The 15,089-nt window shown below is 37.9% G+C and overlaps 1 protein-coding gene across 3 annotated transcripts in view; it reads left to right on the top strand.

Moving 5' to 3' along the window:
- LOC149990272 (lysine-specific demethylase 6A-like) overlaps positions 1–14,722 on the top strand; it is a 355,815-nt gene extending 341,093 nt beyond the window's left edge. For 2 of the 3 annotated variants that reach the window (XM_090265491.1, XM_090265493.1), the window contains 3 exons: positions 11,153–11,279; positions 12,502–12,672; positions 14,551–14,722. In XM_090265491.1, the coding sequence (XP_090121617.1) occupies positions 11,153–11,279; positions 12,502–12,672; positions 14,551–14,598 (346 nt within the window). In that variant the 3' untranslated portion in view covers positions 14,599–14,722. Of the gene's footprint in view, positions 1–11,152; positions 11,280–12,501; positions 12,673–14,477 lie in introns of all 3 variants that reach the window. The other variant, XM_090265492.1, reaches the window with a different exon arrangement.
- The last annotated feature ends 367 nt before the right edge of the window (positions 14,723–15,089 follow it).

A 15,089-nucleotide genomic window follows, 5' to 3' on the forward strand; every position in this document is an offset into this window, starting at 1 on the left:
TTGTTCCTTCCCCCTTTGTCAAATATTAGTTGACCATCGAGACCTGGGTTCATTTCGGGGCTCTCTGTTCTGTTTCATTGATCTATATGTCTGTTCTTCTGCCCTGGCTGGTTTGGCTCAGTGAATTGAGTGTCGGCCTGTGAGCTAAGTGTCGCTGGTTCGATCTTCCAGGCAGGGCATATCAGAGAAGGAAAACTCTGATTCCAAAAATCCTCCGCTGCCTTGTGGCATACCTCTTCAGGGGAAAGGCTAAGGGAGTAAACCCTGACAGAAAATCCGGAGCCGGAGTCCCTAAGGCGGTTTGACGTTGTAGTCAACACCGGCAACTCCTGCGGCGCACCTGAAGCCAAGCTGTATTGACTCCGTCTTTCCCTTGGACCCTTCAGCTGCGAAGAGAGGGGGGGTCTGCTGCATGGGCAACAGCAGACCCTCCATATCACCCTGCCCAGGCTCTGTAGCTTCAGCTTCACTGGAGAGGACACTCCAGCGTCATCGCAAGATGTCGATTCAACACGGGAGGAGACAGATACCGTGTCACTCCCGAGTCGGACTGCACAGCCATTCTCGGCGGTGCAGATAGACTCTTAAGAAGCTACACCATCGTCTCTCGAGACGGACGGCTGCCGACGATGTCTGTTCTTATGCCAGTACCAGACTGTTTTGATTACCATGGTCTTGTCATATAGTTTGACATCAGGTATTGTGATTCTTCCTACTGTGTCCTTCTTCCTAAATATTGCTGTGCCTATTTGGGGCTTTTTTGGTTCCATATAAATTTTTGAAGTATTTGTTATAGGTCTGAGAAATATGTTGTTGGTATTTTAATAGGGATTGAACTGAATTATTAAATTGCTTTGGTTGGTATGGACATTTTATTTTATTTTTCATTCAACAAATAATTTATTTTTTGGTTTTTCAATTACAGTTGTCCCATTTTTCCCCCATTGCTCCCCCTACCCAGCCCATCCCTTCTCCCACAATCATATCCCTCCCCGTTGTCCATGTCCATGACTCATTTATACACATTCCTTGACTAGACCCTTCCCTTACTTATCCCCCTTCTATCCCTCCCCCCTCCCCCCTACTGACTACTATTCTAGTCTCTGCCTATTTAGTTCATTTGTTTGTGTTGCTCTTTAATTTCCTGTATTAGGTGATATCATATGGTATTTTGCTTTCTTTGCCTGGCTTATTTCACTAAGCATAATTCTCTCTAGTTCCATCCATGTTGACCCAAATGGCAGGAATTCCTTCTTTCTTTCTGCTACATAGTATTCCATTGTGTAAATGTACCACAGATTTTTCATCCACTCATCTACAGATGGGCACTTCGGCTGTTTCCAGCACTTAGCTATTGTAAACAGGGCTGCTATGAACATAGGGGTGCATAAGTTCTTTTGAATTAGGGTTTTAGGATTTTTCAGGTATAATCCTACCAGTGGAGTCGCTGGTTCAAAAGGCAGTTCCATTTTTAGTTTTTTGAGGTAATTCCGTACTGTTCTCCATAGTGGCTGCACCAGTCTGCATTCCCACCAACAGTGCAGTAAGGTTCCCTTTTCTCCACATCCTCACCAGCACTTGTTGTTTGTTGATTTGTTGATGATGGCCATTCTGACAGGTGTAAAGTGGTATCTCATTGTGGTTTTTATTTGCATCTCTCTGATGGCCAGTGATGTTGAGCATTTTTTCATGTGCCTATGGACCTTCTGTATGTCCTCTTCAGAGAAGTTTTTGTTCAGGTCCTTTGCCCATTTTTTAATTGGGTTGTTTGCTTTCTTGATGTTGAGTCGTATATAAGCTCTTTATATATTTTGGAGATGAGTCCCCTGTCTGTGATGTCATTGGCAAATATGTTTTCCCATATGGTTGGTTTCCTTTTCATCTTGCTGATGTTTTCTTTTGCTGAGGAGAAACTTTTTAGTTTGATGTAGTCCCATTTGTTTATTTTTTCCTTTATTTCTCTTGCCTTAGGAGATGTATCCGTGAAGATATTGTTATGTGGAATATCTAAAATTTTCGTGTCTATGTTTTCCTCTAGGACTTTTATGGTGTCACGGCTTACATTTTAGTCTTTAATCCATCTTCAGTTTGAGTTTATTCTTGTGTGTGGTGTAAGTTGGTGGTCTAGTTTCATTTTTTTGCACGTTCCTATCCAGTTCTCCCAGCACAATTTGTTAAAGAGGCCCTTCTCACTCCATTTTATGTTCCTTCCTCCTTTATCAAAGATTAGTTGACCATAGAGGCCTCGGTTTATTTCTGGGCTCTCTATTCTGTTCCACTGATCACTATGTCTGTTCTTATGCCAGTACTAGACTGTTTTGATCACAGTGGCTTTGTAGTATTGTTTGATGTCTGGTATCGTAATTCCTCCTGCTGTGTTCTTCTGTTTCAAGATTACTTTTGCTATTTGGGGTCTTTTTTGGTTCCATATGAATTTTTAAGTATTAGTTCTGAGCCAGTGAAATATGTCATTGGTATTTTAATAGGGATTGAGTTGAATTTGTAAATTGCTTTGGGTAGTATGGCCATTTTGATGATGTTGATTCTTCCCATCCAAGAATATGGTATTTGCTTCAATTTATTTGTATCTTCCTTAATTTCTTTCTTCATTTGTTGTGTAATTTTCAGTGTGCAGGTCTTTTATCTCTTTGGTTAAGGTTATTCCTAGGTATTTTATTTTTCTTGTTGCTATAGTAAATGGTATTTTCTTTTTTGCCTCTGTCTCCATTATTTTATTGTTGGTGTACAGAAATGCCTTAGATTACTGTATATTTATTTTGTACTCTGCTATTTTGCCAAATTCACTTAATATATCGAGTACTCTTTTAGTGGAGTTTATAGGGTTTTCTAGGTATACTATCATGTCATCTGCAAATAGTGATAGTTTTACTTCTTTCCCAATTTGGATGCCTTTTATTTCTTTGTCTTGTCGGATTGCTATGGCTAGAACTTCCAACACTATATTGAATAGGAGTGGAGAGAGTGGACAGCCTTGTCTAGTTCCTGATTTCAGGGGGAATGCTTTCAGTTTTTGTCCATTGAGTATGATGTTGGCTTCATACTTCTCATATACAGCCTTAATTATGTTAAGGTATGCTCCCTCTATTCCCATTTTGCTGAGTGTTTTCATCATAAATGGGTGTTGTACTTTATCAAATGCTTTTTCTGTATCTATAGATATGATCATGTGACTTTTGTCTTTCATTATGTTTAGGTGATGTATTATACTTATTGATTTGCAAATATTGAACCATCCATGCATCCCTGGGATGAATCCCACTTGATCATGATGTATGATCTTTTTGATGTTTTGCTGGATCCTGTTTGCCAAAATTTTATTGAGGATTTTAGTATCTATGTTCATCAATGATATTGGCCTGCAGTGTTCTTTCTTTGTTGTTTCTTGACCTGATTTTGGGATTAGGGTAATACTGACTTCATAGAAAGATTTGGGATTTTTACCTCTTCTTGGAGTTTTTGGAACAGTTTGAGAAGGATAGGAGTTATTTCTTCACTAAATGTTTTGTAAAATTCGCCTGTGAAGCCATCCGGTCCAGGGCTTTTGTGTGCAGGGAGATTTTTGAATACTGTTTCAATTTCCTTCTTTGTTATTGTTCTGTTGAGACTTTTCACTACTTCTTCATTCAGTTTTGGAAGGTTGTATGTTTCTAGAAATTTCTCCATTTCTCCTAGGTTGTCAAATTTCTTGCCATACAGTTGTTGGTAGAAATTTTTTACAATTGTTTGTATTTCTGAGGTATCAGTCGTGATTTCTCCTCTTTCATTTCTCATTTTGTTTTTTTGGATCTTCTCTCTTTTTTTATTGATGAGCCTGGATAAAGGCTTGTCGATTTTGTTTATTTTTTCAAAGAACCAGCTCTTAGTTCTGTTGATTTTTTGATTGATTGTTTAGTCTCTATGTCGTTTAATTCTGCTTTGATCTTGATGATTTCCTTTCTTCTTCTTGACCTAGGCTTTGTTTGTTGTTGTTGTTCTAGTTCTTGTAGCTTTATGGTTAGGTTTTATTATTTGAGTTTCTTCTGTCCTTTTCAGATATGCCTGTATTGCTATGAACTTCCCTCTTAGGACTGCTTTTGCTGTGTCCCATAGGTTTTGGACTGTTGTGTGTTCATTGTCATTAGTTTCTAGAAATTTCTTGATTTCCTCTTTGATGTCATTGTTAACCCATTCATTATTTAATAGCGTGATATTCATTCTCCATGAGTTTGGGTGTGTTTGATATTTTTCTCTGAGGTCGATGTTTAATTTCAAGGCATTGTGGTCTGAAAAGATGCTTGATATGATTTCAATTTTCTTGAATTTGTTGAGGCTTGTTTTGTGTCCTATTATGTGGTCTATCTTTGAAAATGTCCCATGCGCATTTGAAAAGAATGTATATTTTGCTTCTTTGGGGTGAAAAGTTCTATATATATCAGTTAAGTCCATGTGGTTTAGTGTGTTGTTCAATGACTGTATATCCTTGGTGTTTCTGTGTTTGGATGATCTGTCTATTGTTGATAATGGTGTGTTGAAGTCCCCTACTTTGAGTCTGTTGTTGTTAATATCCTTCTTGTCATCTTCTAGTATTTGCTTTATGTATTTGGGTGCTCCTACATTGGGTGCATATATGTTTATCAGTGTTCTGTCTTCTTGATGGATTGTTCTTTTCAGTATTACAAAATGTCCTTCTTTGTCTCTTTGTATAGCCCTTCCTTTGAAATCTCTTTTGTCTGATATGAGGACTGCTACCCCAGCTTTTTTTTGAGGTCTGTTTGCTTAGAATATTTTTTTATATCCCTTTACTTTCAGTCTATGTAAATCTTTTCTTTTGAGGTGTGTTTCTTGTAGACAGCAAATATGTAGGTCCTGTTTTCTTATCCATTCCGTTACCCTATGTCTTTTAATTGGAGCATTTAATCCAGTTATATTTAAGGTTATTATTGACATGTATTTATTCATTTCCCTTTATACCTGTGTTTCTCTCCTCTTTTCTTCTTTTCTTAAAACAGTCCCTTTAGCATCTCTTGCAATGCTGGTTTTGTGGAGATGTATTCTTTTAGTCTTCCTTTGTCTGAGAAACTCCTTATTTCACCTTCTATTTTGAATGAGAGCCTTGCTGGGTAGAGTATTCTTGGTTGGAGGCCTTTGTTTTTCATTGCTTGAAATATTTTGAGCATTCCCTTCTGGCTTGTAATATTTCTGTTGAGAAATTGGTCGATAGCCTTATTGGAGCTCCCTTGTAAGTTATTTGCTGTTTTTCTCTTGCTGCTTTTAGGATTCTCTCTTTGTCTTGGAATGTTGCCATTTTAACTATGATGTGCCTTGGAGTGGGTTTTGGGGGGTTCCTCTTCATTGAAACTCTCTGTGCTTCCTGGACTTGCATAACTTTTTCTCTCATCAGGTTTGAAAAATTTTCTGTCACTATTTCTACTATCAGTTTATCTATTCCTTGTTCTTCTGATCCCTCTTTAACTCCAATTACTCTTATATTGTTCTTCCTTATGCTGTCCTGTAATTCCCTTACTTCTTCTTCATACTTTTTCAATCTTTTTTCATTTTGCTCTATCAACTGAGAATTTTTTTCTACATTATCTTCTAATTCACTAATCCGATCCTCTGCTTCGTTTAGTCTGCTTTTGACTGATTCTACTGTGTTGTTCAGTTCAGAAATTGCATTCTTCATTTCTTCCTGGTTCTTGTTGATAATTTCTATGTCTCTTTTTATGCTCGTGTAGTTCTCTACAAGTTCCCTGTACTGTTATTGGAGCTGTTGGTAGCTTCCTTGTAGGTTGTCATAGTTGTTTTTAAGGTTGTTGAGTATATTGAGCTTCATCACCACCATTGCTTTGAATTCCATGTCTGACATTTGTGCTATATCTATTCTATCTACCTCTCTTTCTGGGGATTCATCTTTTTTTTTCATTGAGAGGTTATTTCTGTGTCTTACCATGTTGGATTCTTCTTGTTTGTTTTTGTTATTTGGATTTATCTACTCTGCCTTCTTACCTTTCTGGTATGAGATTCTATATTGGAGATCTGGGGGTTTCAATGGTGCAGTCTCTTTGATCTCCTGAGCCTGATGTTCTTGGGTTACCCTTTATGTTGTTTTTTTATGCTGTCTGGTTATATTTCAGGTGCTCTTTGTTAGGATCTTCCTTCTGGCTAGTTGATTGAGAGTCACTCTTTGCACTTTTCTTGAGTTATTTTGTGGAGATGCTGTTAAAAACATAAACACACAGCCCCGGCAGGAGACCCGCACCCTCAAAAATATCCCCCACCCTCTATCCTGCTATCGTCAGCCAACGAGCCAGTATTAATATAAATGTAGAGAGATTAAAGCTTTTACACTATAGGAAGAATAGATAAGAGTTGTTTTCGGGAGGAAAAATATGATTTTTGAGAGAAGGGATATTAGATTAATAATAGTTGAGACTGTGCAAGACAGTAGGTAATATTTATATTGTATGTTAATAACTATAGAAGAATAGAAAAGGGAAGAGTGCAGAATATAGTAGGAAAGTGGAATTGTATAGTATTACATTTATATAGTAGTTATATTCTATTTAGAGTGAAAGGGAGGCTAAACTAGACCCACAAACAAATGAACAACAATTAAAGAAGAAGGATAAGAAGAAAAGAGTATATAAAACAAATTAGAGATATAGTTTTTTTTTCCCCTTCCTTCCCCTCCTTCCTCCTCCCCTCCTCTTTCAGGAAGAAAAGAAAAAGGAAAAAGAGAAAAAAAAAAAAAAAAGGAAAGTTTTTACTCAGTTCAGCCTTTCTGTGTCGCCTTCTTTTTCTGCATCCACAGCTGGTCTAATGTGGCGGGTTAGAGGTTCCTATTCCTTGCAGCAGCGGTGTGCACGAGGTGGCCAGCATGGTGAAATGGAAGGCGCCTGAGAGCCCACCTCTGGCTTCCTGCACCACGCTCAAGGAAAGCAGTCCACGCTGTGCTTCGGGAAAGCAGGCCACGCTGCACTCCAGGGAAGCCGGCGAGGAGGTGTTTTTTTTTTTTTTCTTGAGTGCTGGTGCGCGCCCTAGGCGGCCGGGGAGCTAAGCTCAGACCTGCCATGCCGTGCTCTGAGAAAGCCGGCTGCACCGTGCTCTGGGAAAGCCATTGAGGTGTTTTTTCGTTCGAGTGCCGGTGTACACCCAAGGCGGCTGGGGAGCTAGCCTCAGGCCTGCATCGTCGGGTTCAGGGAGTTGGTCTATCGCCTCTTAGGGCAGGATCCCAGACACTTGTGCTCAGTATAAGTGAGTGTCTGTGAGTCGCTGCTGCCCTCTGTTTCCACGCTGCAGCTGTCCACCATTCCCGCACCGCCTGGGCAGGCACACACAGAGCCTGAGCAAGTGCTCTGCGCTCCGGCCTGGCACTTTGGCCTGGCGCCCACCGGGGCTGGCCAGGGGCGACTGCGCACAGTCTTCTGCAAGTCCACTGGGCCCTCCCTGAGCATGTTGGGGCACTGATTTTATGTCTGTTGGGGTGTGTCCGAGGGGCACCTGGATGCGCGACCCTGTGCACCTGGGCCAGTGAATGAGGGCACTTCCCTATGCATGCTGGCATGACCCACGGGGAGGGTTGGGGAATGGACGAACACACTTCTGCGCCTGCACTCCTCAAGAATGTCCTATCACCCCCAAACTTTTCCACCCTCTCCGCAGTTCACAAGAGAAAAATACAAAGGAAAAATTACGTTTTCACTTGTACAGCAGCATGCTGTCTCCCATCTTCCAGCATCAATGCCACCTGGTTGAGTCCTGTCTGCCAGTGGGCAGAGATCCGCTCTCCTCCTGATTCCCCTCTGGGGAAGTCTGTGGTTTCCAAAAAGCCTTTGTGTCCTTCCAGCTGCAGCTCAAGCAGTCACCCCAGTCAGGAATCCTGTTTCGTCTTCTTTGCTTCCGCTACCCTCACTAAACAGGTTGTTCCCAGATGGTTTTTCTCTAATCCAACAATGCGAAGACTCGTCTCCTGCCAATGACCAGCTACTCACTGAGATGATCTGTCTGCAATTAGTCCAAACTACAGACGGGTCTCGGGAGCCTGAGAGCGCAGCCTCCCCTCACTCCTTCGCCATATTCCTCTCTCTGGACATTTTAATGATGTTGATTGTTTCCACCCAAGAACATGATATATGCTTCCAATTATTTGTGTCTTCCTTAAGTTCTTTCTTCTGTGTTATGTAGTCTTCTGAGTACAGGTCTTTTATCTCCTTGGTTAAGTTTATTCCTGGGTACTTTATTTTTCTTGTTGCTATGGTAAATGGGATTTGTTTTCTAGTTTCCATCTCTGATATGTTATTGTTGGTATACAGAAATGTCTTCGATTTCTGAATATTGACTTGGTCCCTGCTATTTTGCCAAATTCACTTATTAGGTCAAGTCGTTTTTTTCGTGGAGTCTATAGATTTTCTATGTACAATATCATGTTGTCTGCTAATAATGACAGTTTTACTTCTTATTTCCAATTTAAATGCCCTTTATTTCTCTTTTTCATCTGATTGCTGTGGCTAGAACCTCCAACACTATATTGAACAGAAGTGGAGAGAGTGGACATATTTGTCTTGTTTCTGACCTCAGGGGGAATGCTCTCAGTTTTTGCCCATTGAGTATGATGTTGGCTTCAGGTATCTCGTATATGGCCTTCATTATGTTGAGGTATGCTCCCTCTATGTCCATTTTGCTGAGTGCTTTCATCAAAAATGGGTGTTGTAATTTATCAAATGCTTATTCAGCCTCTATTGATATGATCATCTGGTTTTTGTCTTTTCTTTTGTTTATGTGGTTTATTACGTTTATTGACTTGTGAATATTAAGTCATCCTTGCATCCCTGGGATGAATTCCTTTCGATCGTGGTGTATGCTCTTTCTAATGTGTTGCTGGACCTGGTTTGCCAATATGTTGTTGAGGATTTTAGCATCTGTGTTCGTCAGCAATATCGGCCTGTAGTTTTCTTTCTTTGTTGTGTCTTAACCAGGTTTGGGAATGAGAGTAATACTGGATTCATAGAACGAGTTTGGAAGTCTTTTCTCTTCTTGGATTTTTTGGAATTGCTTGAGAAGGATAGGAGTTAGTTTTTTCCTAAATGTTTTGTAAAATTCACTTGTGAAGCAATCTGGTTTAGGACTTTGTGTGCTGAGAGCTTTTTATTACTTCTTCAATTTTGCTAGTTGTTATTGGTCTGTTAAGACTTTCAGCTAATTCTAGATTCAGTTCTGGAAGATTATATGTTTTCAGAAACTTGTCCATTTCATCTATGTTGTCAAGTTTCTTGTGATACAGTTGTTTGTAATAATTTTTTACAACCTTTTGTATTTCTGTGGCATCACGTGTGATTTCTCCTCTTTTATTTCTGAATTTGTTTATTTGGGTTCTCTCTCTCCAATTCTTGATGAGTCTGGTTAAAGGCATGTCAGTTTTGTTTGTTTTTTCAAAGAGCAAGCTCCTGGTCTTTTTGATGTTTTGAATTTTTTGTTTAGTCTCTATGTCATTTAATTCTGCTCTGATCTTGATGATTCCTTCCTTCTTCTCACTCTGAGCTTTATTTTTTGTTATTGCTCTAGTTCTTGTAGCTGTAGGATTAAGTTTTTTATTTGAGAATCTTTTATACTTTCTAGGTAGGCCCATATTGCTATGAACTTTCCTCTTGAGACTGCTTTTGCTGTATTGCATTTGTTTTGGGTTGTTGTGTGTTCCTCATCATCAGTTTCCAGAAACTTTTTGATATCTTCCATTATGTCATTGTTAACCAATTCATTATTTAATAGCATGTTATTCATTCTCCATGAGTTTGAATGTTTTTGCATTTTTTTCCTTTGGTTAATTTCCAGTTTCAAACCATTGTAATCTGAGAAGATGCTTGATATAATTTCAATTTCCTTGAATTTCTTGGGGCTTGTTTTGTGTCCTACCATGTAGTCTATCTTTGAAATTGTTCCATATGCAGTTTAAAAGAATGTCTGTTTTGCTTCTTGGGATGAAAAGTTCTATATATATCAGCTAAGTCCGTTTGATCTAGAATGTTGTTTAATGCCTCAGTATCCTTGATATTTATTTGCTTCTTAGATCTGTCCATTGTTCACAATGGGGTATTAAAGTTTCCTACTATGAGAGTGTAGCTGTCTTTATTTTTCCTGAAGTCTTTCAAAATTTTTCTTACATATTTAGGTGCTCCTATGTTGGGTGCATATATGTTTACAAGGGTTATATCTTCTTGATGGATTTTTTTCTTAAGTATTATGAAATGTCCTCCTTTGTCTCTTTTTATGGCCTTTGCTGTGAAATCTGTTTTGTCTGATATAAGTATTGCTATCCCAGCTATTTTTTCATGTCCATTTGCTTGAAATACTTTTTTCCATCCCTTCACTTTGAGTGTGGGTAGATATTTTGTTCTCAGGTGGGTCCCTTGTAGGCAGCATATATGTGATCATGCTTTCTAATACATTCAGCTACCCTATGTCTTCGATTGGTGCATTTAATTCACTTACATTTAAGGTTGTTATCAGTAGATACTTGTTCATTGTCATTTACCCCTTTTGTACTTGTGTTCTTAGTTCTACCCCTAAAGCCACCACCTCAAACTCTCCCTAAGTATCTCCAGTCCTCTCTGCCTTCCCTCTGCTTGAGCCCAGGGTAAGTGGGTGCCAAAATATTTTCATACATCATTCATTTAAGAGCTTTTGTCTCCTGCCATTTCTTTCAGGCCTAAAGAAACCCTATGACTTTTCACTTTTCACAGCTCAATAGTATTTTACTTTCTGCTCTGTTGCTGTAGGCTGGGAAGCCCAGCTGGGGGCTTAGACCCTGCCTTTCTCAGGGGGAACCCCTGGCTGCTGAGCTGTTTCTCAGTCCCTTCAGCTGCCACCCATGGGAACCCAGCCAGCCCTTTCATGTCTCTGCACTTCTTATCAGTCATGGTGTGAGGAGGTAGCCTTTTCTGTTTCTCCCTGGTTATAAGACTTCTCTCCAGTTAGTGTTCAGTTGGTTATTCCAGATGATTTCTCCACAATTAAATTGTAAGTCCAGATTGGTCCTGGAAGAAGGTTAGTGTATCTTCCACTTACTTCTCCACTATTTTGGATCCCCCTGGTTTATTTTTTATACTAAGAATATTCATTATTAATTTATTGTTTGAATAATTTTTCATCATAATAGGTATTGCCTTCTGAAAGTACTAAAGCAATGTCAGACATTGAGGGAAGCTCTCATTGCTGCAGGAAAAGACATTATATGGCATGGGCGGACAAATGATGAACCAGCGCATTACTGCAGCATTTGTGAGGTAACCATTCTATTTACAGTTTCATTGAGGATTCTCTATGGTTTTTATTTTTAATGATAAATTTACCTATAGTTTTATGTAATGCATTATAGGGAAATTGATTTATAGCAATTGTTTTGAAATTGACTATTATAGCAATTATATTATTTGATGTGATATTCTACTGCACATTAATTTAGAAGTACAGTATCTTGTATAGAAAAATCAGTAATAATTCCTTACTAGATGATATGCATTTCAGAAGAACAATCCATAATAAGTATACAAATGCAAACAAACTAGCAGTTTCCACACAGATCTAAGCTGATCAGCATCAAATTCTCTCTCTAGTTGTTGATTTTTTTCTCTCTTGTGGCTAGGGCTTGCAAAAAGTGCAAAAATAATCATGTAATACCTCCTCTGGAAGAGCTTACATAGCATTTGGAGAAGACCTATTATAAAGAACTAGTTATAATGGCCCTGTGAATATGATAAGTAAGAAGCTGGACATGTATACAGTGTGTCATAGAAAAATTGAGGGATAATGATTTTTCTAATAATATTAGCATAAGAGCCTGCAGACCTTTTAACATTTGAATCCCACCTTAAAAGTGTATTTGATTTCAGTGGGCAAAAAGTGGCTAGACTTAGAGGTTTATAAAACATAATTAGTCTTTAAGAACAGTATAATGATGGGGAAATTAGTAACACATATAAAAAGGCCTACTAGTGCAATGTGGCTAGAAAATGGACTTCACATTCTCAGAAGCATGTAAAAGTAGGTGGTATGTAACTTGCAAAGAATCTTGAATTCAGTTTAACACTTTTATTCTGAGGTCATTGATGCCATTAAAGGTTTTTGAAGTCAAAATATGTTTCAGAAAGTGGAGGCTGATAATTGGAAACAGTGAAGGTAGAGATCAAATTTGGAGGCTATTGGAGTAGTCCTACAGGATTAACTAAACAACTAACTGGCTTTTTAAATCAGTGCTTATAACAAATATTTGTTTTCCTTGAATCAGAATCTAAATATGTAACATTAGCCTTCACTTTGGATATGTTACAAAAGAATTCTAGTATCTAAAAAACAAACAAACATGGATATATTTTTTAAGTACCTGCAGTCAATGAAAACCACTATCCACAATGTCACATAAAGTAGAACTTCATAGTTATACAAAAGTGGTGTAATAAATGGAACTATCTCTGTTTAGTGGTTTACTTTTTTTATTGTATGAAATAGGTAGAAGTTTTCGATCTGCTTTTTGTTACAAATGAAAGCAATTCTCAGAAGACTTACATAGTACATTGCCAAGACTGTGCACGAAAAACAAGTGGAAGCCTGGACAATTTTGTGGTGCTAGAACAGTACAAAATGGAGGACCTGATGCAAGTCTATGAACAGTTTACATTAGTAAGTAAAATCAACATGTGAATATATGTCTGGTTTTGAAGCATCAGTGTTTGTTTTGCTACCTGACATATTAATTATAAAATTTTTGTGCATTTTTAGATTATTACCTGAGTGTTTATGTTTATTTGACTTAACTAATAAAACAAAATATAAGAAATTTAATTCTATGGGGATAATCCAAAAGAAAATCAATTTTTTAATGTAGTTATGTTTTAATTATATTTGTTTAAAACCTAGTCTTGAAATATTAAACTGATGAAAATATTAGATGCTTCTTGACTAGGTGGTATAATATATGAGATGCATGAAATTAATTAATAATACTGTAAAATCAACAGTATTTATTTTCAAGGACATATTGCTTGAGATAGCATTTACTTGTGTCTCTAAATAGCTTTGTGAATATACACACAGTAGTAATTCATGAGTTGTTGATACTGATGCAGTCATAGTGTCTTTGGTTCTAAATTTCAAAAATAAGTTTCTGGTGTTTTTCAGTTGGGTGGCTCTCAGGATTTCTTGGTAAAGAAAAAAATACTGGTGACATACAAGGTCTGTTGAGAAAGTATCCGGCCATGTGCTATCAAAAAGGGACATTTATTGAAGAAGATACAAGAAACATTGTACATAGGACAATGACACTTCAGTCCCCTTCAAAGTAGGCACCCTGGGACCTCAAACAATTCTTCCCATCACCATGAGCTGACCCATTATATTTTCTTCACTCTCAGTGACTGTCTGAAATCTCTTCCCTTTCAAAGGCGATTTGAAAGGTGATTTTAGCCCTGACTAGTGTGATTCACTGGACTGGGTGTTGAACCAAAAGGTCGCTGGTTTAATTCCCAGTCAGGGCGCATGCCTGAGTTGCAAGCCAGGTCCCCAGTTGGGGTCTTGTGAAAGACAATCAGAATATGTTTCTTTCTCTCTCTCTCTCTCTCTCTCTCTCCCTCCACTTTCCCTAAAAATAAACAAATAAATAAATAAATTTTCAAAGATTAGTTTTGGGGAAAGCCAGAAGTTGCAGGGCTCAAAGTCTTGGCTCTCAGGGTCCAAGTCACTAGGATGATTTGATGTTTTGCTAAAAAAATCTCTGCATAAGGCATGATGCATGAGGAGGCACATTGTTGGGATGAAGCTGCCAATCACCAGCTGCCAATAGTCGAGGCCTTCTGAATCATTCGAAGTTTCTGCCAAGGAATGTTCAAGCTTAGCACAAAATCTGATACAGATTCATTGCTCTACTCACTCAGTCTTTTTGAATGCGATGGCCACACAATACACATGCTTACTTAACAGCGTCTAGTGCTGCCATGACTAGTACAGTGAAGTTATCACTGTTCATGCATACGCATTCCAGTCCACTCCCCTTGATTGTCGGGTTACACTGATGTCTCTCAACTGTTCTTGTCATATTAACAATGGCTTGACTTTTTCCAGAGAGACCTTATATATAAAGTATCTAAGCCTGTCCTCACTAGTGAGGTTTTATTGAATTTTAAGATTATCTTTCCATGAGATTCTCTTTTAGCATCTAAGAAATTTATAAATTTAATGTTTAAGAAGGCTTTCTGAATAAATGATGAAGTACAGGAGAATGAGGTTAATGCTTTAGAATACTTAGGAAACTGGTTGCAATTGATCCAGTAAGAAAACATCACTTAGCAAGCTGCTGAACTTGGAAACTTTAGTGTTTGTTTCTAACTCACTTCATAAGTAGGCAGTATGTTTTTTGTAGCCATGAGCTAGGGAATACTGGTAAGAATTAATATACCAAAACTATTAACATAGCTTATTTTTAATTTTAGGCTTCTTCATTATCATCATCCTCTTCTTGATATTGTCCTAAGAATATTAAATGATGCCTTTTCTGCTCTTCAGGAAAGTTTTGCACCACTGGATTTTCTGTTTCATAAATCTGCTGACTAAAGGTATTTCTATGTAACCTTCCAAGAACAGAGTGTCGACCAACGTGACATATAAGAGCACTGCCTCTACTCAAGACTCTCACAAAGCAGATCCAGTTGTACTTAATAAAAATAAACATATTTCATGGTATCTGACAAACCTGGCAATTTTTAACACACTACTGACTTGAAGACATCTTTTTACTTTTCTCTATTTCTCAATGATGGATTTGTTTTTATCTATATTTGACCCTTTAGAGAATTTTAGTGGGGGAAAGAATATTGTCCTAACTGTTCATTTGTTTGGTTAGGATAACTAATTTAAATCTTTCATTTTTTTATGAGAAAAATTAGATGAGAAAACCTTTTTACTGATTTGTGTTTTTCTGTATTGAGTCCACAATAATTACATTTTGGTTCCAAAATAAAAATATTTTAAAATTTCATCGCATAATAATCAGCATACAAAGATAATGGATTACATATAAAGTAAGGCTTAAACTTCAGATCTGT

The sequence above is a fragment of the Furipterus horrens genome, unplaced genomic scaffold (genome assembly GCF_987537825.1).
Source record: "Furipterus horrens unplaced genomic scaffold, mFurHor1.1.pri manual_scaffold_19, whole genome shotgun sequence".
In the NCBI taxonomy this organism is placed as follows: Eukaryota; Metazoa; Chordata; class Mammalia; order Chiroptera; family Furipteridae; genus Furipterus; species Furipterus horrens.